Here is a 25,342-nt window from a genome sequence, read left to right on the forward strand (position 1 = left end):
ATGCCGGGGCAACTTATCAACGGGCCATGGTAGCTTTGTTCCATGATATGATGCATCAAGAGATCGAGGTCTACGTGGACGACATAATTGCTAAATCTAAATCCGAGGAAGAACACCTTGTCAACCTGCGGAAGTTGTTCGAAAGGCTTAAGAAATATCAATTAAGGTTGAACCCCGCTAAGTGTACCTTTGGGGTCAAATCAGGGAAATTGCTTGGTTTCATTGTAAGCCAGAAAGGGATAGAGGTAGACCCCGAAAGAGTGAAGGCTATCCTTGAGATGCCAGAACCCCGTACAGAGAGGCAAGTCCGAGGTTTCCTGGGGCGTTTGAATTATATTGCCAGATTCATATCCCAGCTCACCGCCATTTGTGAGCCGTTGTTCAAGCTCTTGCGCAAAAACCAAACTGATCGCTGGAATGAGGATTGCCAAGAGGCTTTTGGAAGGATCAAAAAGTGCTTAATGAATCCTCCCGTGCTTATGCCACCAGTACCTGGGAGGCCTCTCATTTTGTACATGACAATCTTGGACGAATCAATGGGGTGTATGCTGGGGCAGCATGACGAATCCGGGAAGAAAGAGCGCGCTGTTTACTACCTAAGTAAGAAGTTCACGACCTGTGAGATGAATTATTCCTTGCTCGAAAGAACGTGTTGTGCGTTAGTATGGGCATCCCATCGCCTAAGGCAGTACATGCTGAGCCATACTACCTGGTTGATATCCAAAATGGACCCGGTTAAGTACATCTTTGAAAAGCCAGCTCTCACGGGACGAATCGCCCGGTGGCAAGTCCTGCTATCTGAGTTTGATATAGTCTACGTCACCCAAAAGGCGATAAAAGGAAGCGCTTTAGCAGATTATTTGGCTCAACAACCTCTTAACGACTACCAGCCCATGCATCCTGAATTCCCGGATGAGGACATCATGGCCTTGTTCGAGGAAAAATTGGACGAAGATCGGGACAAATGGACTGTATGGTTTGACGGAGCATCAAACATTCTAGGTCATGGCATTGGGGCAGTGTTGGTCTCTCCGGACAATCAATGTGTACCTTTCACAGCTAGGCTAGGATTCGACTGCACCAACAACATGGCCGAATATGAAGCATGTGCCCTAGCCGTCCAGGCAGCATTTGACTCCAATGTCAAACTACTCAAGGTGTACGGCGACTCAGCGTTGGTAATCCATCAGCTGAGAGGGGAATGGGAGACTAGAGATCCCAAGCTGATACCCTACAAAGCCTATATCAAGGAATTGGCTAAAACCTTCGATGAGATCTCCTTCCATCATGTTCCCCGCGAGGAAAATCAAATGGCGGATGCACTTGCTACGTTGGCGTCTATGTTCCAGCTAACACCGCACGGGGATCTACCCTACATTGAATTTTGGTGTCGTGGCAAACCCGCGCATTGTTGCCAAGTGGAAGAGGAACGGGACGGAAAGCCTTGGTATTTCGACATCAAGCGATATGTCGTAAGCAAAGAATACCCGCCAGAGATTGCCGACAACGATAAACGGACATTGAGAAGGTTGGCAGCCGGTTTCTTCATGAGCAGAAGCATACTGTGTAAAAGAAATCACGACATGACACTCCTGCGGTGTGTGGATGCCAAGGAGGCAAATCACATGATCGAGGAAGTCCATGAGGGCTCGTTTGGAACGCACGCCAACGGGCATGCTATGGCCAGGAAGATCCTAAGAGCAGGTTATTACTGGCTTACCATGGAAAGTGATTGTTGTGTCCATGTGAGGACATGCCACAAATGTCAAGCATTCTCAGATAATGTCAATGCCCCACCACATCCTCTGAATGTCATGTCCGCCCCTTGGCCTTTCTCCATGTGGGGAATAGATGTCATCGGGGCCATTGAGCCCAAGGCCTCGAATGGTCATCGCTTCATCCTCGTAGCGATAGATTATTTCACCAAGTGGGTCGAGGCGGCTTCATATACCAATGTCACGAGGAATGTGGTGATCAGGTTCATTAAGAAAGAGATCATCTGCCGATATGGTTTGCCAAGGAAGATTATCACGGACAATGGCACCAACCTGAATAACAAGATGATGGGGGAAATGTGCGAGGAGTTTAAAATCTAGCATCACAATTCCACACCCTACCGGCCAAAGATGAATGGAGCCGTGGAAGCGGCCAATAAGAATATCAAAAAGATTATCCAAAAGATGACCGTGTCATACAAGGATTGGCACGAAATGCTCCCATTCGCGTTACACGGTTACCGGACTTCAGTGCGAACGTCAACTGGGGCAACGCCGTTCTCATTGGTATATGGGATGGAGGCTGTGTTACCGTTTGAGGTAGAAGTCCCGTCATTAAGGATCTTGGCAGAATCCGGATTAAAGGAATCAGAGTGGGCTCAAACGCGCTATGACCAGCTCAACCTCATTGAGGGTAAGCGCTTAACGGCCATGAGTCATGGGCGCTTATACCAGCAAAGAATGAAGAGTGCATTCGACAAGAAAGTACGCTTACGCAAGTTCCATGAGGGAGACCTTGTGCTAAAGAAAATGTCCCATGCTGTCAAGGACCATCGAGGGAAATGGGCCCCGAACTACGAAGGGCCTTTTGTTGTGAAGAGGGCTTTTTCCGGAGGAGCCCTGGTGCTTACCAACATGGATGGCGAAGAGCTACCTTCACCCGTGAACTCTGATGTCGTCAAACAATATTATGCTTAGAAGCTGGGGCAATTAAGGATGTCGCTGCATGTTCTTTATCTTTATGCGTTTTCTGGATTTCCCCCAGGGATTTCCTGTCTGTTGTATCTCTCGTTACAATCTTTCAAAGAAATGAACGTGGATTCGAGGCTTTAGTCCTCACGTTAGTTTCAAACCTTGCGTTAATCTATGATCACCTGAGCCCTTCCGCTCAGTTCATGGGATGCCCCAAGCGCTTAATTAGAATTGAACCTGAACCAACTTTCCCTAAATTTGCTGCGTTTGAAAACATTCATGCATATGCATACGCATACGCATGCATATTGTTGTGGTAAAACAGGGGCAGGATCATCTTGGGCTACCTTCTGGGGTAGAGACAAAACATGAACGGCAGAAACCAATCAAGGTAAGGTAATGACGCGGTCAAGATTGGCCATACCTGGTTGTTTATTACTTGCAGGTACTTAAGGACGGATGCAAGTGGGGATGGGGTCACGACCGACCGATCGTTGCCTCTTCTCTGCGAGAAACAAGCAGAGAATGTCGCTGCAAGGCAGCCCCGTATCCTTTGTATTTTGCAGCTTTCTTTTACTATTTGTTTGTTTTAAAAAGTAAAAATAAGTAATCAACACCTAATTCTAACCTAAGTAAGTTCAAGTTAGGCAAGATGCTAATCCATGAGAAGGGAGGGGACATGGTTAATGTTCCCCTCAAAAAAAAAAAAAATGTGCAGGTTAGCTCGCCTGGGCGAGCCACCCCTGCACCAAATTATAAGAATGACGAAAGGGGGGACGTTTTTGCATTCAAAAACTTCTTTTCCCCCCTTTCAAAAGCCATACCCACGGGATTGACGAGTTTGCAGCCCTAGGGTCATCCTTTTTTGCATTTTTTGATTCCGTTTTGCGCTTTTGTTCATCACCAACAAGAAATGGCCCCGAGGAAGCTTGCCTCAAAGAGGTCCAGGAAGGACAAGGCAGTCGAAGGAACTAGTTCCGCTCCGGAGTATGACAGTCACCGCTTTAGGAGCGCTGTACACCAGCAGCGCTTCGAGGCCATCAAGGGATGGTCGTTTCTCCGGGAGCGACGCGTCCAGCTCAGGGACGACGAGTATACTGATTTCCAGGAGGAAATAGGGCGCCGGCGGTGGGCACCACTGGTTACTCCCATGGCCAAGTTTGATCCAGAAATAGTCCTTGAGTTTTATGCCAATGCTTGGCCAACAGAGGAGGGCGTGCGTGACATGAAATCCTGGGTAAGGGGTCAGTGGATCCCGTTTGATGCCGACGCTATCGGCCAACTCCTAGGATATCCGTTGGTGTTGGAAGAGGGCCAGGAATGTGAGTATGGCCAGAGGAGGAACCGGTCTGATGGGTTCGATGAGGAGGCCATCGCCCAGCTGCTATGTATACCGGGGCAGGATTTTGCCCGGACTGCTGCAGGGAGGCGAGTGCGAATCATGCGCACCAACATGACCACCCTGACCCAGATATGGATGACGTTGCTCCTCAGCAACATCCTGCCCACCGATCATAATTCCGACCTTCCCATGCCGAAGTGTCAGCTGGTGTACGCCATCCTGACACGGATGAGCATCCATGTGGCTCAGTTGATCGCTGATGCCATCTATATTTTTGCAGGTATGGCGCCCACTAGGCACCCTTTGGACCCAGATAAGTCCAACAGGCCGCAGGCGCGCCACCACCGCCTCATCAGGCTGGCCAGGCTGGGGCATTTGACATGGAGCAGTATTTACGGCATTTGGTTCGCCAGCAGGCGGCCAACCACCGAGCACATGTACAGACCCATGATTGTCTGTACCAGATGAGCCTTAGCATGCAGAGCCAGGGCTTCGCTTCTTTTTCATGCCCTACTCCAGACCAGTTCAGGGCAGAGGTTGCATGGCCTGGAGATTGGCCCGAGGCCCAAGCAGGAGAGGCACCCCCAGAAGCTCCCGGCGATGGAGAAGAGGCCCACGAGGACGAGGAGATGGCCGATTTGCTTGACTTCTTGGGAGGGAGTGGAGATACGTGATTGGGAGATCCCCAGATTCATGTTTTCTTTCATATTTCTTTTATCATTTTTATTCTATGTTATTGTTTTGACTTGAGAGACTAATGTTTGTTTTTGTTGTTTCGATTGTCATTTGTACAGCGCATACATTTTTTTTGCTGCGTTAGTGTTTATATATCATTACTATCGATGATGTTTGAAATTCTGGAACCGTGTAGAGTTCTTCGTTTAGGAACATCGTCCCAAAAATATATATGTAAAATAAACAAAAATCATGATAAAAATAAAAATAGAAAAGAAAAAAAATGAAATGGAAAAGAGAACAAAAGAAAAAAAGAGAGCAAGTAAAGAAAAAGAGAGCAAATAAGGAAAAAGAAAGCAAGTAAGAAAAAAGGTGGAAAAAGAGAAAATAAGTTGTCTAGCTAAAAAATCGACATGCTTTTGAAAAGAGATGATTTCCAACTTTTCTTTAAAAGAAAAATTCGCTGATCATAGCTAGTTTTTGAAAAAAAAACGTGTCTACACCTGAAGGGTGAATGCTGTGAAATTTCCCCGGATGCCCGAAATGGACTTGGAGGAATGCACAAATTGATAAAAGAACATATTTTGAAAACATTGGGTTGATTTAAAATGGAGGAAATGAATCCTGAGCCCTAGCATCACATGACCATAAAAGTTTGACACTTGAGTGTCCACATAGGTGCATGCATGACCAGTTTTGCATAAAAGTTTCCAAATCATCATTTTTGCATTTGTGTCATGGAAATAGTGTGGGGCATCCCTTTTATCCTTGAACCAAACCAAACCCTGACATGTATCATGTCTAGCCATTCTACAAGCTTTGAGCCAAAATCCTGACTCACCATAAACCTTACCCTCGGAAGCAAAAAAAGGAAGGAAGGAAAGGAAATTCCCAATCAAAGAGAAAGCAAAAAAGGAAGGAAAGGAAATTCCCAATCAAAGAGTGGGAGAAAGAGAAAAAAAGAAACGAAAGGAAATTCCCAATCAAAGAGTGGGAGAAAGAAAAAAGAAAAGAAAGAAAATTCCCAACCAAAGAATGGGAGAAAGTAAAAAAGAAGGAAACCATGACCTAAAAGTGGTCTTCTCCCTTTGATTACCAACCAAAATCCTGTGCGCTAGCGACTTTTTCGCCCCGCACTAAACAAAAACAGAAAAGGAAAAAAGCCAACCAAAAATCAAAAGCCAAAAACACACAAAAGCCAAAAAAAAAAACCATCAAAAGAACCCATTCCCAAGGGAAGTCTTATTGATCCATGATCACGCATGTAATTTTTGATTTGATAGGAAATAATTTGCAAAGTCAATTCATGACATATCTATGGTTCGGAATTAGGATGAAACACTTACCTGTGCGAGATTGATACACTTTGAGTGGATTTCTTCTATTTTTGTCGAACCCAGTGTTTCCTCTAAATGGTCATTTAGAAACGAAATGCTAACATCCAAAATCTCATTTATGGTTATGGGGGATTTCATCAGCAGACTCTCCTTCCCCGGTAGACGCATTGTTTTTCACTCAAAAAAGCATATGCTGCTCTAAATCAGTTGGAATATTTGTCTCTTTGCTAAAGCATGGTTGCATTTTAGTGGAGAAAACACCGAGACTTTTTCAAGTCTCACAAGTTATCCAGAACTACGTAGGTCTGAGTTCCTCATTGGAGGATACGTAGGAGCAAGAGCCTCGCTTTTGTCGATCGCACCACTTTTGTTACCATGATCCAAGAGCTGGTAGCCCGCGAAGATACCTTACGGTTATCCGCACCCTTTTGTCATCCAGAGGCGGCGGGCCCGATGACAAGCAGAGACAAAATTTGGTCATTCTGCACCCTTGTATCATCCAGAGGCGGCGGGCCCGATGACAAGCAGAGACAAAATTTGGTCATTCTGCACCCTTGTATCATCCAGAGGCGGCGGGCCCGATGATACGCGGAGATACCTTACGGTTATCCGCACCCTTGTATCATCCAGAGGCGGCGGGCCCGATGATACGCGGAGATACCTTACGGTTATCCGCACCCTTTTGTCATCCAGAGGCGGCGGGCCCGATGACAAGCAGAGACAAAATTTGGTCATTCTGCACCCTTGTATCATCCAGAGGCGGCGGGCCCGATGATACGCGGAGATACCTTACGGTTATCCACACCCTTGTATCATCCAGAGGCGGCGGGCCCGATGATACGCGGAGATACCTTACGGTTATCCGCACCCTTTTGTCATCCAGAGGCGGCGGGCCCGATGACAAGCAGAGACAAAATTTGGTCATTCTGCACCCTTGTATCATCCAGAGGCGGCGGGCCCGATGATACGCGGAGATACCTTACGGTTATCCGCACCCTTTTGTCATCCAGAGGCGGCGGGCCCGATGACAAGCAGAGACAAAATTTGGTCATTCTGCACCCTTGTGTCATCCAGAGGCGGCGGGCCCGATGATACGCGGAGATACCTTACGGTTATCCGCACCCTTGTGTCATCCAGAGGCGGCGGGCCCGATGATACGCGGAGATACCTTACGGTTATCCGCACCCTTTTGTCATCCAGAGGCGGCGGGCCCGATGATACGCGGAAATACCCGAGTGGTTATCCGTATAAACATTCTTTTGCTATCTGTAAGACAGAACGCTTGATAGCATGCAGAGGCTGACATAGTCTTCTGCACCTTTTGTTCCTCCGGGAATAACAAGTCATTTACATGCGGAAATTTCATGGTCGCCCGCGACTCTCGTCAACCGAGGGGAGCGAAATTAGTGTCATAGCCTAATTTTCGTCCGGGGACCTTTGCTTGATGACATGCGACCTTTCTTTGGTCCTTGTGAGGTGCTTGGCACCCATCATTAGGCGATTTGTGAAATTCCGGGAACGACAAGTCATGGTCACCCGCGACTCTCGTTAACCGAGAGGAGCGAAATTAATGTCATACCCTAATTTTGGTCCGGGGACCTTTGCTTGATGACATGCGACCTTTCTTTGGTCCTTGTGAGGTGCTTGGCACCCATCATTAGGCGATTTGTGAAATTCCGGGAACGACAAGTCATGGTCACCCGCGACTCTCGTTAACCGAGAGGAGCGAAATTAGTGTCATACCCTAATTTTCGTCCGGGGACCTTTGCTTGATGACATGCGACCTTTCTTTGGTCCTTGTGAGGTGCTTGGCACCCATCATTAGGCGATTTGTGAAATTCCGGGAACGACAAGTCATGGTCACCCGCGACTCTCGTTAACCGAGAGGAGCGAAATTAGTGTCATACCCTAATTTTCGTCCGGGGACCTTTGCTTGATGACATGCGACCTTTATTTGGTCCTTGTGAGGTGCTTGGCACCCATCATTAGGCGATTTGTGAAATTCCGGGAACGACAAGTCATGGTCACCCGCGACTCTCGTTAACCGAGAGGAGCAAAATTAGTGTCATACCCTAATTTTCGTCCGGGGACCTTTGCTTGATGACATGCGACCTTTCTTTGGTCCTTGTGAGGTGCTTGGCACCCATCATTAGGCGATTTGTGAAATTCCGGGAACGACAAGTCATGGTCACCCGCGACTCTCGTTAACCGAGAGGAGCGAAATTAGTGTCATATCCTAATTTTCGTCCGGGGACCTTTGCTTGATGACATGCGACCTTTCTTTGGTCCTTGTGAGGTGCTTGGCACCCATCATTAGGCGATTTGTGAAATTCCGGGAACGACAAGTCATGGTCACCCGCGACTCTCGTTAACCGAGAGGAGCGAAATTAGTGTCATACCCTAATTTTCGTCCGGGGACCTTTGCTTGATGACATGCGACCTTTCTTTGGTCCTTGTGAGGTGCTTGGCACCCATCATTAGGCGATTTGTGAAATTCCGGGAACGACAAGTCATGGTCACCCGCGACTCTCGTTAACCGAGAGGAGCGAAATTAGTGTCACACCCTAATTTTCGTCCGGGGACCTTTGCTTGATGACATGCGACCTTTCTTTGGTCCTTGTGAGGTGCTTGGCACCCATCATTAGGCGATTTGTGAAATTCCGGGAACGACAAGTCATGGTCACCCGCCACTCTCGTTAACCGAGAGGAGCGAAATTAGTGTCATACACCAATTTTCGTCCGGGGACCTTTGCTTGATGACATGCGACCTTTCTTTGGTCCTTGTGAGGTGCTTGGCACCCATCATTAGGCGATTTGTGAAATTCCGGGAACGACAAGTCATGGTCACCCGCGACTCTCGTTAACCGAGAGGAGCGAAATTAGTGTCATACACCAATTTTCGTCCGGGGACCTTTGCTTGATGACATGCGACCTTTCTTTGGTCCTTGTGAGGTGCTTGGCACCCATCATTAGGCGATTTGTGAAATTCCGGGAACGACAAGTCATGGTCACCCGCGACTCTCGTTAACCGAGAGGAGCGAAATTAGTGTCATACCCTAATTTTCGTCCGGGGACCTTTGCTTGATGACATGCGACCTTTCTTTGGTCCTTGTGAGGTGCTTGGCACCCATCATTAGGCGATTTGTGAAATTCCGGGAACGACAAGTCATGGTCACCCGCGACTCTCGTTAACCGAGAGGAGCGAAATTAGTGTCATACCCTAATTTTCGTCCGGGGACCTTTGCTTGATGACATGCGACCTTTCTTTGGTCCTTGTGAGGTGCTTGGCACCCATCATTAGGCGATTTGTGAAATTCCGGGAACGACAAGTCATGGTCACCCGCGACTCTCGTTAACCGAGAGGAGCGAAATTAGTGTCATACACCAATTTTCGTTCGGGGACCTTTGCTTGATGACATGCGACCTTTCTTTGGTCCTTGTGAGGTGCTTGGCACCCATCATTAGGCGATTTGTGAAATTCCGGGAACGACAAGTCATGGTCACCCGCGACTCTCGTCAACCGAGAGGAGCGAAATTAGTGTCATACACCAATTTTCGTCCGGGGACCTTTGCTTGATGACATACGACCTTTCTTTGGTCCTTGTGAGGTGCTTGGCACCCATCATTAGGCAATTTGTGAAAATCCGGGAACAACAAGTCATTTGCATGTGGAGATTTTATGGTCACCTGCGACTCTCGTCAAATCGAGAGGAACGAAATTAGTGTCTTATCTTTACTTTCCTTTTATCTCCAATAAAAGACAAGTAAAGAGGGGCAACTGTCATACCCTAATTTCGTCCGGGGACCTTTGCTTGATGACATGCGACCTTTCTTTGGTCCTTGTGAGGTGCTTGGCACCCATCATTAGGCGATTTGTGAAATTCCGGGAACGACAAGTCATGGTCACCCGCGACTCTCGTTAACCGAGAGGAGCGAAATTAGTGTCATACACCAATTTTCGTCCGGGGACCTTTGCTTGATGACATGCGACCTTTCTTTGGTCCTTGTGAGGTGCTTGGCACCCATCATTAGGCGATTTGTGAAATTACGGGAATGACAAGTCATGGTCACCCGCGACTCTCGTCAACCGAGAGGAGCGAAATTAGTGTCATACACCAATTTTCGTCCGGGGACCTTTGCTTGATGACATGCGACCTTTCTTTGGTCCTTGTGAGGTGCTTGGCACCCATCATTAGGCAATTTGTGAAAATCCGGGAACAACAAGTCATTTGCATGTGGAGATTTTATGGTCACCGGCGACTCTCGTCAAATCGAGAGGAACGAAATTAGTGTCTTATCTTTACTTTCCTTTTATCTCCAATAAAAGACAAGTAAAGAGGGGCAACTGTCATACCCTAATTTCGTCCGGGGACCTTTGCTTGATGACATGCGACCTTTCTTTGGTCCTTGTGAGGTGCTTGGTACCCATCATTAGGCAATTTGTGAAATTCCAGGACATGCCGAAAAACCAAAAAAATATTGATGCACAATCCGTAAGTTTCCGTGACACACCGGAAATCAAATGGAAGCATCGTTGCATAATTAAGTGAGGTTCCGTAACATTCCGTAAGTCAAAAAGGGGATGATTATGTAATCCGCAAGGTTCCGTAACATTACGGAAAGAAAACAAGTATCGTTACGAAATTCGTAAGTTTCCGTAACTTTACGAAAAAAGAATCACCAAAAAAAAGCAGAGGGGGTGTACTTAGTAAAAATGGGGGTGCAAATAGCACCCAGGCCCACTTGGGCCCTCCAGAAGGTTGTTGCTTCTGGAGGAAGCAACCTGGCTCGCCTGGGCGAGCTGGGCGGCAACCACCTCCCCTATTTTGCTATAAATAGGGGAGGAAGTGAAGAAGAAAAGGGTTCAGCCCCCTTAGGCACTTCTCTCTCTTTCGAATTTGCTTGGAAAAATTGTTTCCGTGAAGAAAATCTAAACCGAGGCGCTTCCGAATCGTTTCCGTAACGTTTTCCGTGAAGAATTTCGCGAAGGTTTCGACCGTTCTTCGACGTTCTTCATCGTTCTTCGATCTTCAACGGGTAAGTACCTCGAACCAAGCTTTTCGATTCATTCTATGTACCCGTAGTGGTCCACATTGTGTTTCGTGCATTTTTATTCTCGTTTTGTTTACTTTTTATACCCCCTCTTGACGTGCTTAAGCCATTTTACTTAAGTCATTCCTCGCTTAACTTAAAAATAAAATATATTTCCACCGAACGTTTGAATTGTATTATCCGTTAATTTCGGTTAAAATAAATTCCGACCGTTCGGTCGTGCCGTAATCACATTGGAAATCAAAAAGAGGTAAAAAATAATATAATAATCAAAAAAATATCTTTTAGTAAAATAAAGCGGAAAATCAATCGGGCGTTTTCTCTTTGGGATTTCTCATTCTTAATCGAATTGATTAATAACTAAAGTGAAACTAAGGCTAAAATCAACTCGCCTAGTCAAGCTCGTCCATAAAAATAGGCTTTTGGAGTTTGTCATTTCAATTTCTCACTAAGTAAAAATGGATCATTTTTAAGGTCCAACGCCTTAAAATGATCACCACTTAAGTAAAAAGAATCACGCATAAGAAAGAACTACGTAGGTCTGATTTTCTCATCCCAATTGAGGAATACGTAGGAGCAAAGGGAAACACCCTTGTCGACCACAAAAAGAGAAAAAATATAAAAAGGGTATAAAGGATATAAGGACATAAAAGGGAACGTAAAAATCAAAGTCATGTTTGCACATTCGATTAAAGGCTACCGTCCCTTGTGACGGACGTGTGGGGTGCTAATACCTTCCCCGCGCATAAATACAACTCCCGAACCTTTCACTTAAAAGTTCGTAGATCGCGTCTTTTCCGGTTTTTCCGACGTTTTCCTCAAATAAACGTTGGTGGCAACTCCGCGCGTATTCCTTTCGTGGAACACGCATCCCGCGAGTCACGCGTCGCCCTCCCGCCGAAGGGTAGGTTGCGACAGATAGACACCGTCTTTAATTGGTCTAATTAAAATTTAAAAATAATGCCCGTGTGCGTCTCTTCATCTGCGCCTTCGAAGGTTCTAGATCTAGAAGTAGCTGTGAACAAAGAAGAATACCAAGTGTTTGAAGAACTCGGGCGAGGCCATTTTGGCACTGTGTTTCGCTGCTTCCAACATCGAGGACTGCGGCTGCATCAAAATGGAGGCCTTGGAGGTTGGTGGCGTGGTGGTGGTGGTTGTCGCCAGCGAGGAGACGGAAAAGAAGCAGCCCCTGGAGAAGAAGTCATTGTCGTAGTCGTCGGTGAAGAAGTTGCGGAGTGCATCGATCCGGCGAAGAAGAAGGAGCTGGACGGCCTACGCGCCGAGATGCCGGTGGCGCTGGCGGAGTGCGTCGTTACTCTCTTTTACTTCAATTTTTTTTTGCAGAGGAGATCGCAAAGCTGTTTCCGAACCTGTTCGGGCAACCGTCGGCGGCTTTGGTGCCGAGCGATTCCCACGCGCCGCCTGTAAATCAGAAGCTAAAGATTGGCGTGGTTCTATCCGGTGGTCAGGCTCCCGACGGTCACAATGTCATTTCTGGAATCTTCGATAAATGATAATCTTCAATTGAATTTAGTTGAATCAGTGTTATGTTTTAATTTGAATGTTTGATTTTGGTTTTAGATTATCTGCAAGACCTTGCAGAAGGAAGCACATTGTATGGTTTCAGGGGTGGTCCAGCTGGCATCATGAAGTGCAAATACGTTGAACTCACCTCAGACTATATTTATCCTTACAGAAATCAAGTTTATTTTTCTATAAGTGTAGTTTTGACCCAATTTATTTTTTTCATTGTTCTTATGATAATTTATTACTGGTATATTTGGAGCTTCACATATTCCTTTGTTTATTCGAATATGGTTGTGTGGAATAAATATTTTCCTTTCACTGTCATGTTGTTTGTATTTCTTGACTTCTCAATCTGATGTTGTAAAGTTGATGCATATGACTTGCCTTCTATTGGTGGCTCATGCATGTAAATGTTTTCAATTGAAGTATCTTGTTGTTGTTTCAATTTTTTCCTAGAAATAATAATCATGAGATTGAAACTCCAGAGCAGGTTGGCCTATTTCTCTGCAGATTTGCTATAAAGATTGATCATATGAACTCTTGTACTGTTACACATCTTCTTCAAGTATGGGGAGTAATTTATTTTACATGTACAGTTTAAACAAGCTGAAGAAACAGTGCAGGAGCTAGACTTGGGCGGCCTTGTTGTTATTGGTGGAGATGACTCGAACACAAATGCATGCCTCCTTGCTGAGCATTTCAGGTTTCTCTGAAGGGAATTTTAATTTTGGCATGATCTGCATCCAGGAACAGGGACCCCCTCCCCCTCCCAATTTTCTATTTTTTCAAAAGTCATGTATGTAGTAGGCTTTAGCATTTAGGTCCATTATTTTGACTTTTAGTTGATGCAATTAAGCATGTTTGGGTCTTCAACCCTGTTAGATTTATTTTTTCTGGATTTGTCCCTATCTAGGGGAAAAAAATTGTTTTTGCTTAGTTTATGATTTTACCTTCAATGGCCTTTTACCTATCCCTCTGTTGTATAATTTGTTTGGCATATACATGAGAAAAAATTAGCTTTCATAAATATACAACTTTTCCTGTTTCCTTAACTATTGTTTGTTCAATTTGGATTATACAGGAGTAAAAATATGAAAACTCGTGTGATTGGGTGCCCTAAAACCATTGATGGTGATTTGAAATGCAAAGAAGTTCCCACAAGTTTTGGGTTTGATACAACATGCAAGGTGAATGAAGCTATGCAGTCAGCCTTCTCTGTGCATTTATTATTATGTGATTAATAATGGGAATATCCTAGTATATAATCAGAGAGCTTTTGAGAGAATCAAGTGAATTGCATTTTCTCCAGCAATGCAGTCAACATATTTCTTATAATATTATTTCTTTAACCTTGGATTTTGTACATAATTTTTTTTTGTCGTATGTGCTAGCTGATATTTTATATGATTGTATATATTCTCGGTATAAAATGTATTAGCTTGGTGTGCATATGGAATATCCAGGGGCAGGGACAAGTTCAAACACAAGGGTTTGGAGCTGGGCTTAATATAGGTCCTGATACAAGGGGATGGGTATACATGTTTAATTGTGTTCTGCATTTTCTATACTATCCTCAAAGTTTGAGACATAATAGAAAGACATGAATAACCATTTCCTACCATCTCAAAAACAAAATTGTTAGCAAGTGTCCCAAGTCTACGAATTGGGTCCCTCCCTAGATACTTGGGTTGGATATATTATGGTACATAGGTCAATAGTAGTCAACTGAACGTGTTAAAAGAAAAAGGTTCACTTAATCTAGACTATTTTTATTTTTACTAATCGGTTCCCTGATTAAAATATATCTCAAGTAAAAAAAATTAATTTATTGTAATTAATATTAAAATTTAATTTAATAATTAATATTTAAATGATAGATTTAATACAAATAATACATAAACCTCTTATTTTTATTTAATCTATCATTTAAATATTTTTTTATTAAATAAATTTTACCATTAATATTAGTTATAATCATGTTAATATATATTATTTTTAATTATTTATATTTTTTTTTGAAGGGATATCAACCAGAAAAAATATAAATAATTAAAAATAATATTCAATTCAAAAACGGTGCTTACATCAGCAACGTCTTTGAAAGTACGCATTTTAAGACGGTGCTTATATCAGCAACGTCTTAGAATGTCTACTTTCAAAGACGTTGTTGAGGTAAGCACTGTCTTAAAATGTGTACTTTCAAAGACGTGCTTACCTCAACAATATCTTTGAAAGTAGCATTCAAAGACGGTGCTTACTTCAGTAACGTCTTAGAATGTCTAGACGTTGCTGAGGTAAGCACTGTCTTTGAAAGTTGCTCATTTTCAAAGACGGTGTTTTGGGACCCGTCGTTGTATCCCCTATTTGACCGTCGTAGAATCGCTTTTTTTTAGTAGTGTTTATGTGTTTTATGGTTTCAATATGTAAGACTATACGTGTACGCAAGGATTTTCTCTAACTTGGAGATTATTTTGTCATTGTATGTCACCTTTTATATTTAATTGTAAGTAATTAATTATAATTATAGTTGGTTTTAACTACGTAAAAGCAGGGCAACCTAAACTAAGTCAAGTTGATATATATTAATATTAACATAGTCCAAGCCTTTTTATAATTGGCTATTGCCCCGCTTTTATAATAAGTGTTTAATTTGGCCAATTTACCGTTGGCGTGTTTGGAAAAAGTCTTGTGTCTGAATATTAGAGGCATTTTTTGAATTGTTTATTTGTGTAAATTAATAATTATTGATGTTAAACAAGCAAGTGCAACAATATAAAATAACACCCTAGACCTTATCCCTCAATTTTTGCAATAATGAAAAGCAACCGTCGTAGTAATAGTCGAAGTTACTATCGTTCGTTAATTGATAGCTTAATTAGGAGCCATCATTCTCGCAAGACGAATTCTGAAATATCAAAAATTTCAGCTCGGATCGATAATGATATGCGGAGTGATTATTCGCAGAAATCGACAGTAACACGGTTTTCTGCCAGGGTTACAAATGATACCCTCAGTAGTTCGTCACACATGTCATCAGTATCCCGTGGCTATGGCTCTCGGGTGAACTTTGACATCACCAGCTTCGCATCATCCCGGGGAATTGCCCCTCCTGGCTGGACTTCGCGAGTCCATTTGGCTATCCGAAGCAATACTTCGGCAACTTGATTCATGGACGCATGTCCATAACATATATAAGGAAGCCACTTCTGGGAGAAAGTACTGTTATATATGAATGGTGGCTAAGTTGAAGATTTCAGTTTGTTGTGATTTGAATTAATTTCTCAGTTCCTGTTTATTTTAATTTCTTCATGGTTAATTGTTCCTGTTCAGTTACCTATGTTTTAAGATTATGTTGTAAATTAGTACGTGGGATAATTAGCTGTTGTAGAGCTAAAGTCTATAAACTTGCTAGTTTTTATTTGTGAGAATAAGATGCACCCAGTATTTTAAGCCATTTCATAGTGTTCTTCAATTTTTTGAGTTAATATTTATTATTAATTAGCTAGAGCCAGGTTATTAGTTGTTAGCAAAAGGAAGTAGTAGACTTCAATCATAGCTAAATGAGCAACATGCAAATCCAAAACTAAATGAGCAACATGCAAATCCAAAACTAAATGAGCGCTCATAGAGAATTTTCTTTAAGGTCGAAATTAAGAGTATTGGAATCTCATAGATATCCAGGCCTAGGGAATCCCAAACATGTTGGCGCTATATTGGAATCTCATATAAATTAAAAACAAATACTATAACTTGTTTGTCTTGTTCCACCTCATGTGGAGCCACATTTACACTACTAAAACTTGTTTGTCTTGTTCCACCATCACGAAATAAAAGATTGAAACTCTAGATAAATTTTAACAAAGTTGAATTATTTATGTTTGGGTTTTTGCTCTTTGTCTTGTTCCACCATCCTATTAAGTTTTCCTCTCCCATTTTTGTTGAGTGCTTCTATTTCGGATATAGGTTTTTGTTGTGTTGTGCATTAATTCAGATCTAAGTAATGATATCTATCCAAATCCACAGCCAAAATCACACCTCTTCCTAACGATGACGCCACTATTTGCCAAACACTCCTCTCCTTCAACAACAACGGGAAGCTCACCCTCGACTTCTTCAACTAGGTCCAAGAGTTCCTCCCTACTTTCATCACTCCACCAACACCTTCAACCTCATGCTCGACATCATCGACAAGTACTTCGAGTTCAACCTCTCGTGGGACCTCATTCGCTGCGTGAATGTTAATGTTTTAATTATGTTAAGATTTATGTCAACCAAGTGTAACCAAATCCCAATTGTAGTATTGAACTAAAGCTCAGATTGTGTCCCAAGGGAATAATGCAAGGATGAATATTTGAATTAAAACCTTTTAGATAAAGATACTTTTGTGTTTTTATATTTTGAACTACCTAAAACTACTAAATAACGAGCTAACGAATCTCCTTCTTTTTTCCATTGAACTTCCCTATCAAATTCTTCATAGCATTCATAATTATCCATTTTACGAAGATCCCATTGTATTCTGGAAGCCCGAAGCATGGGTTAAAACTAATCAAAACAGAAAATAAAAAATATATTTTTCTAGAGAGATTAATGTGTTGAATATTTAATAACAGAAATTAAAAGAAAAGGTAAGAAGTTATTTGTTGACGCGATAATAATTGTAGATGGAAACAATAACATTGAGATGCTAAGATTGTACTTAGAATCTCCCTATTTGTTGCAATTCCTCACACTTCTAAGTCATTATATCGTTCATCCTCAATTCACTAATGTATTCTATCCCTAATCCCTTAGGTGATAGACCTTAAATCACTTGTCTTGATTCTCAATACCTTTCCAAACCAACACAAGTAATAAAGATTATCATTTGGGAATTAACGAGGCTTAACTAAGATTATTCTATCCCTAGAGATAACTCTAATTAAGTATCCGATTCGGTACAAGTTTCAATGAGACTCGCTAAAGTGCACATCAATTCCTAGAATCATCTATGAGGTGAAGCTCACAAAACATTAAGTATAGAAGGTGAATAATAAACTCAAATAATATATTAATGTGATAAAATTACATCAAATAAGGTTCAATCTTTTCCTCTTCTAGCTAAGAAAGAAACTAGTCACTTATGAAACACAAAAAGAGAGAAGAGGGTTTTTCAGTGAAGGTGATGTGTAGAGGTGTTTTTTGTTACTGCCTATGTCTCTCTATTTATAGAATCGTATATGTGTTTAATAGAGACAAATAATCTCCTTAATTTACAAAATAATATAATCTATGCAAGGAAATTATCTCTTCAACTGACATAATTTGTTTTAATTGTTGCAATTATCTTTCAAGTGATTTTCTTCATTTATCTTCAAGCTATATCTCCATAACTATCTCTGTTTTGTATTGCATTTATTTTTCTTTTATTAATTATGGCGGTTTTTAACCGCCAGGAATTGTATTATAATTTTTTAAACAAATACACATGGTTTTAAAATCGTCACAAATACTTTATGTCTTAGATTCATTTTTCAAGAACAGTCTCGCAAGACATTCTTTAAGGATCTATCGAGTCTTATGAAGAATAAATGAAATTTATGCTCTGATAGTTGTCAAACAACACCAAAAGGCATGCTTTGTTGTGGCAGACCTACTGTAATGCTAAGGAAGTGGTTCCCTGTTAAAGTGTTCTACATGAAAGTAAACAAGAGTGGTTTTCAAGCATGAAGAAATACATGCATTTAATGCAAGCATTAAATATTCCAATGACCACAAACATCATAGCAACCTCAAGAGAATAATTATATCCGTTTAGAAACAACAAATACTTAAAGATGAAGGCCTATAAATACTAGAAGCTTTGAAGACATGGGACATAAACCTACACGCTATCATTCAAATTGTTTTTGCGAAAAGCATTCTTTACATTCTTGTAAAGTTTGAAAAGCTCTCAAAACACCTTAAACACCTTGAGAGAAAAGACTAAGTACTTATATTTCATATCTGTCTGTAAAACAATTAAGATTTAGTTAGTGTGCAAACAAACTACAAATCTTTTTATTTGTTTAGAGCCATTTGTGACTTGGTAGGGTAAAGAATACTGGGTTGTGTCAAGCTTGGTATAGAGCTAAAAGCGATAGTGACTAATACTTGCAACTTGTTGAAGATAGTGGAACTTGATGATTAATCAAGAATTAGACGTAATCTCAATGGTAGAAATGAACCAGTATAAATCTATGTGTCTTATATGCTTTCATTTCTCTTATGTTTTAAATTGACCTAGAGTTTGAATTTGATTTTGTCTTGGAAACTCTTTCAGTTTTGCAAAGTCTGTTTCCATCGTCTAAACTTGTTTTTGAGAAAATTTGCTATCTATCTTACTAAATCTTATTTAAGACAATAACTTTGTTTTCACAAAAAATATTTTAAAAATTTATCAAATCACAAATCAACCTCCCTTCTTGTTATATTTGTTTTTACACTTTTCAAATACCAAGGAGAGAAAGTGAAGAAAAGATTTATCAAGGATTTAAAACAAAACTCGAGTATATATCAAAAATCATAAACATATTTTAGTCTAAAAATTTTAGTGAATAACACATAAAATTGGTGGTGAATGAAATTGGCACTGGAAAAAAATGTGTGATAAAAAGAAAGATTATAGCACGTACATAAAGGGAGCGTTAAGAAGGTAGTTGGATAGTGGGTAGTAAGGAAGGTATATGTGTATTTTTACTCACTAAGAGGATTCATGTCTCATGGAAATAAATATTTCCTACCCCTTTTGTTGGGATTAAATATTGACTAAAGGTGGGATTATTGTTTACCCAAATATAAAATATACCTAAGATTAATTATTTTATTACTTCTTAATAAACATGAGATAATTTTTTTCCTTCATATATTCCCCGGACTAAAAAAAAATTACCCGTGAAACAAATGCCTCCTAAGTTTTTACTAAGATAAGCAAAAGTAGTTTATTGATAACGATGTATCATAAGTTATTTTTATAAGCTAGCTCGTCCAAACATTTATACTAATGTTGTCTTAATATAAGTCTAAATAAGATTGAACTAAGCATGTATGTTTGATTATTTAGTTTCACAAATGTACATTTGAGAAAATTACTTCATCGTTATTGCTAGGTTAATTAATTGTACATTTTATCATTCAATTATTATTATTTCAATTTTCATGTATTTTACCACAAAATTTTATTTTTCACAAATTTTATTATTCAAATTTTTAACTTTTACACATTTCATCATCATGTTGATATCAAAACAATATTGTTTCTCAAAAAAATTGAACTTTTTTTAGTGACATGTCAACATCGTTAAAATGTGCAAAGATTGAAAACTTAAATGATAGAATTTGCAAAAATAAAACTTGGGTGAAAAAATTTACAAAATAATAAAATTAGGCCTTATTGTCATCTAAATATATATTCATTGATTTTGTATATTTAAAGTAATTTTATATCATGGATATCATTTCAGCACTTTAAACTAATTAAAAGTTTTGATTGTGCCTTAAAAAATGTTTTTACTTACTATAAATGTTAGTTTGAAACTTAATAATAATGTAAAACCATTTTATATTGTTATTGCATAATTATTTTGCCATCTCTTTATAGGTGTGAAATATTACTAGCTTAATTAATACTACATTTGTCCTTAAATATAAGATTAATGGCCCAAGTAGAGTCAAACTTGTGACTTTAAAGTTATTAGTACAACGCTCTAACCAACTGAGCTAATAGATCAATTATATTATAAAATAAATAATGTTATATATAACACAAAAATTTCTAATGTATATTTAATCCGCATGTAAATTTAAATAATAAATTTTGTGAAAATTAATTTTGATATAACTCATACGAATTATTTAATCCATATATTTTTATAAATAAAAAATATTTACTATTAAAAAAATTAATTTATTGATAAATTAAAAAACATATTTTAGAAAAAAAAACTTTAAAAAATACTTACGGATCACATAATCCGTATGAGTTGACTCATACGGATTACGTGATCCGTATGAGTCATACAAATTAACTCATACGGATTACATAATCAGTATGACTCATACGGATCACGTAATCTGTATGAGGTATATAGATTATGTAATCTGTAAAAAATAAAAAACGCTTAAGGATATTTTTAGAATTTTATTTTAATGTTGGGTGCACAAGCAATATGCCTGGTGCACCTAGCAAAGTCCCGTATGCTATAGTAGTTGCCCATTATTAGCATTGGGCCTCATGGTCTACCCACTTTCACAAAATAAACAACTTTTCCTATGCTATACCCCCCAACTTGTATTGCACCTCCCATTTTAATTGTATGAACAAAAATAACTCTTTCACCAAGAATCCTCATTCTAGAAGGTAATTTTTACCTTTTGAGATAGTTTTTCGAAACACATCCTATTCCAGAAGGGAATTTTTACCTTTTGGAATAGTTATTCTGGAATAAGTTTTCAAAGCACTTATGCCTATTCCATAATAGCTTATGAAATGGTCATTTTGGAACAAAAATTGAGTTTTGGAATAGGTTTTCCAGGTAACATAAAATATGCTTTCGAAATAGGTGTTTCAGAAAAAGTTACCATCATTCAGGATTGCATGTTTTGGAATAAATATACATATTTCCAAAACAAGTATTCCAAAAGCTTTTATTTTACTATTATGGAACACCTATTCCAAGACAAAAATTGTGTTCTAGAATAATCATTTCATAACTGAAATAAAAGCTTCCAGAATAACTATTTTGAATACAGTTGTCAGTATTCTTCTTCTGGAAAAGGTTGTTCATAAAACAAAAACTTAATAAAAAATAGGAAAAAAATGCACCTACACATCAACCCAACCTCACTAGAGTTGTGCAACCGAAAGAAATCAATGACGGAATTGATACAAATGGAGTACAAGAACAAGTGAGACTCCCTCGTAGAGTAACATGTTAAGAAAGAGGAAAGGTATAATATAAAAAGAGTAACTTTAGAATATTTAAAAATTGGAAAATACACGATTCAAATGGAGTGGTGTAGAATTTAAATGCCCTTTTCTTAAGTTTTTGTCCAACGATAATGTAGACTCAATGCACCAAATTTTCCTTGGGCCATAAATTAAGTAACCCAACAATTTGATAAAGATCAAAGAACAAATCTATTATTCTATGAAGCTAGATCTATCAAGTATCTACCTTTCACTCTATGGATCCAAAACCAATAAGACCTCGCTCGGGTTTTGGAAGTGACTCCGTTTTCCGTTCATGTGACAGAGAGAAGAGAATTGTCCCAGATAGAAAAATAACAGCTTGAGAATGGCTCCAGCTCTTGAGGTTGGTCAACTGCACCTTAAAATTTCTTAAGCATGTTTCTCCCCTTGTAACTGCCACACTTCTGGTCTTCAAAAAGAGCAACATAAATTTGAGTAAGGTTGTTTTTATTTATTTTTTTATCTGTTTCCTCCTCTTTCACGTACCCTATATGCGCCACTCTTTTTTTGTCTTTTTTGGAGTTCAAGGGTTGATGTGTGTATGTTGATTGTTTTCCACACAATGTGAGTTGGGTTCAATCCCAAAAGAAGCAAAGACACTAACTTTATTCTAGCAAATAGGTATACTTGTCAGTGTCTCTTCTGCTGAAGCTCACACACTGAGACACATTTTTCTGAAATGAATTGGGTTCACTCTCAAATCTGCCATAGTACTGATGCTATCAACAACCCTAGTAGTATTTGTTCTTCTTCTTCTTCTGCATCATTGCCTTATAGTTCCGGCTACAAGAAACAACTAGCCTCTCCTCCTCCTCTAGCTTCTTCATCTGGCACCAGAATAAGCCCTGCACTTGTTTTCATCTTTGTCATTCTAGCAATTGTGTTCTTCATCTCTGGTCTCCTTCACTTTCTTGTTAGATTCCTCATAAGGCACAGGTCCTCTTCTTCATCATCAATTTCTCAGTCTAATAGGTACCCTGATGACATGTCTGAATCTGATGATCCTTACCAGAGGCAGCTACAGCAGCTCTTCCATCTCCATGACTCAGGCCTGGATCAGGCCCTCATAGATGCCCTCCCAGTTTTCCTCTACAAAGACATCATAGGGTTAAAGGAGCCATTTGATTGTGCAGTGTGCCTTTGCCAGTTCTCAGAACAAGACATGCTGAGGCTGCTTCCCCTTTGCAACCATGCTTTCCACATTGATTGCATAGACACATGGCTGCTGTCAAATTCAACCTGTCCTCTCTGTAGAGGGAGTCTTTATGATCCAGGCTTTGCCTTTGAAAACCCAGTTTATGACCTTGAGGGTGTGAGGGAAGAAGATGGGGTTTCCGGAAGTGTTCCTGGTGAGGGTGTTTGTGACAACAAGCATGCAGAAAACCACACAATAAGTGGGAAAAGGGTGTTTTCTGTGAGGCTTGGGAAGTTTAGAAGCTCAAATATTGTTGAGGGGGTGGAAACAGGGGGTGGAGGTGAGAGTAGTACAAGTAATTTGGATGTTAGGAGATGTTATTCAATGGGGTCATTCCAGTATGTGGTTGCTGATTCAGATTTGCAAGTGGCTTTGTGCCCCAATAGAGGTGATGGTGGAGGTGTTAGTGATAGCAGTATGAGACAATTGAAAGGGAGATTGACCAATTATGGAAATTCTTCCACTGATGATGTTGAGGGGAAAAAAATCAATATTACTAGGAAAGGTGAAAGCTTTTCTGTTTCCAAGATCTGGCAATGGTCTAAGAAGGACAAGGTTTCAATTTCACAAGAAAACCATTTGGGTGGTTCTAATGTCACTGCAGCTCTGCCGTGGGTGAATAGAGCTCTAGGTACATGAAGCAACTCAGTATTTTGTATTTTGGGATACTTACATGTTTTCAACGAGTCCTCTTTTGATCTGCTGTTTTTTCTTTTTTATTTCATACTTCTGATTTTACATTTTTATTGATAATACTTGTAAATTATGCCATAAGCATTCAATCAAGCATTGCCCTTTAAATAAGAATTATATGTTTGTTTACCCCTAACAGCTTAACTTGTAAATTTTCCATAAAGATTATCAGAAACTACCATCCGCATTACTTGTGAAGTTCTTGTAAAGCAATGTTTGAAAGAGGTTACGAGGAAAACAAAAGTAGTTAAAGAGAGTAGTTAGCAAAAATCACAATGACAGAAGATGATTTCAGATTCCAAACATAATTTTTGAATGTGGGCCATAATTATATTAGTGTGACAAAAGTGGTCTTTATTAGCAATTTCTTGCACTGAGTAGGAAGATTAAAAGTGAAGTCAAAATTGGGTGTTGCTTTTTGGATGCTTTGGTGTTCTCTTGAGATTTGCTTTAATAAACCTATGGGTTAAAAAAGAAGCAAAAGAAACAACAAAGAATTCCAATTTTCTTTTCTCTCTCTCTCTTGAAGCTGTCCCTTTTGGGTGAGTTTAGCATTTGATTGCCAAGATGACAAGATGGGTGAAAAGTGAATGGAGACATTTTCTCATCAGGACTTAAAGAGACCTGACATGATTAGAATTTTCCTCTTAGTGCTCCAAGTATAATTATTCCACATTTGTGCTTTGGAATTTTGCTAGTACTATTATTAGGTCGATCCAACATATTTAAATACCTAAAACGACTATTAAAATAAGTTTTTTTTAGTCTAATATTTTTTAACGAAAATTAATATTTTTATTAAATATTTATATTTTTATTAAAAATTTGTTTTTCAAACTTTTAAGGATACAAAGTTATTTATTAATTTATTATAATTGATTTTTTTAACATTTTTTTAATTAATATTAAAGTTAATGTATTCAATCTTTTTGAGACATTATTGATATTAAATAAGATTTAATTAATTTTAGTTTTGAAAATTTTCTTTTCGCTGAAACAATACTTACCAGAATTGTTAACATTTTTTTATAAACAATAAAAGCATTAGGAAAAGAATCAATTCTTTTTATATAATTAAGTATGTTAATCGGTATATCATTTTCTACTTGTATAATTTCTCTTACAATTCTTAGTTTTGTAAATAAATCTAATCCATCAATATTCGAGTGATTATTATGTTTTACTGAACCTTCAAGGTTAAGACAATATTCTTTTAAATTATTACTATCCAAAGATTTCAAATTCTTAATGCTAAATAAAAAACTAAAAATATCTTCATATATTTTAAGTTGTTCAAATCTATTTCTTAATGTGATAATTGTTTGATCTATTATATGCAAGAAATAATCAATTTTAAATGATTCTTTAGGCGATTTTAAAACTTCATTATCAATATTCTTATCAAATTATTTTTTTCTACAAATAACACATCTTTTTACAAAACTTAGGTTCTATATCTATTTCAATAGCAATTTCTTTGGCAGAAATTATAGCATTTTCAAATTCATCTTCTCTATATTTTTCAAAAAAAGAAATAAGATCTTTCAATTGTTCTATAGCAACATCCATACTCATATCTTTTTATTGTAACTTTTTACTAATGGAGTTTACAGCAAATAATATGTCATATCAGATAGTCATGCTTAACAAAAACTCAAAATTTTCAAGTTCATAAGTTGCTAAACAATTAGCTTTGCTTTTTATTTTAAGATCATTATTAATTTCACCTAATTTTAATAACACATCTCTTATTTGTGGAGTTTGAAATCTTAAAGTTTTTATACTTTCAATACGACTTTCTCACCATGTTTGTGACAATAGTTTAAGAGGTAGGCTAGGAATATG

At 39.2% G+C, this 25,342-nt stretch overlaps 1 protein-coding gene across 1 annotated transcript; it reads left to right on the top strand.

The window, feature by feature from the left end:
- Positions 1-21,539: 21,539 nt before the first annotated feature.
- Positions 21,540-23,521, top strand: LOC114395189 (RING-H2 finger protein ATL47-like). The gene has a single exon (XM_028356903.1). The coding sequence runs from the start codon at positions 22,289-22,291 to the stop codon at positions 23,441-23,443; it is 1,155 nt and encodes a 384-aa protein (XP_028212704.1). The 5' UTR covers positions 21,540-22,288; the 3' UTR covers positions 23,444-23,521.
- The last annotated feature ends 1,821 nt before the right edge of the window (positions 23,522-25,342 follow it).

The sequence above is a fragment of the Glycine soja genome, chromosome 18, assembly GCF_004193775.1.
Source record: "Glycine soja cultivar W05 chromosome 18, ASM419377v2, whole genome shotgun sequence".
NCBI classification, from domain to species: domain Eukaryota; kingdom Viridiplantae; phylum Streptophyta; class Magnoliopsida; order Fabales; family Fabaceae; genus Glycine; species Glycine soja.

Excerpts from the sequence above, each read along its gene's own strand:
- LOC114395189 (XM_028356903.1), top strand. The coding sequence starts at position 22,289 with ATGAATTGGGTTCACTCTCAAATCTGCCATAGTACTGATGCTATCAAC.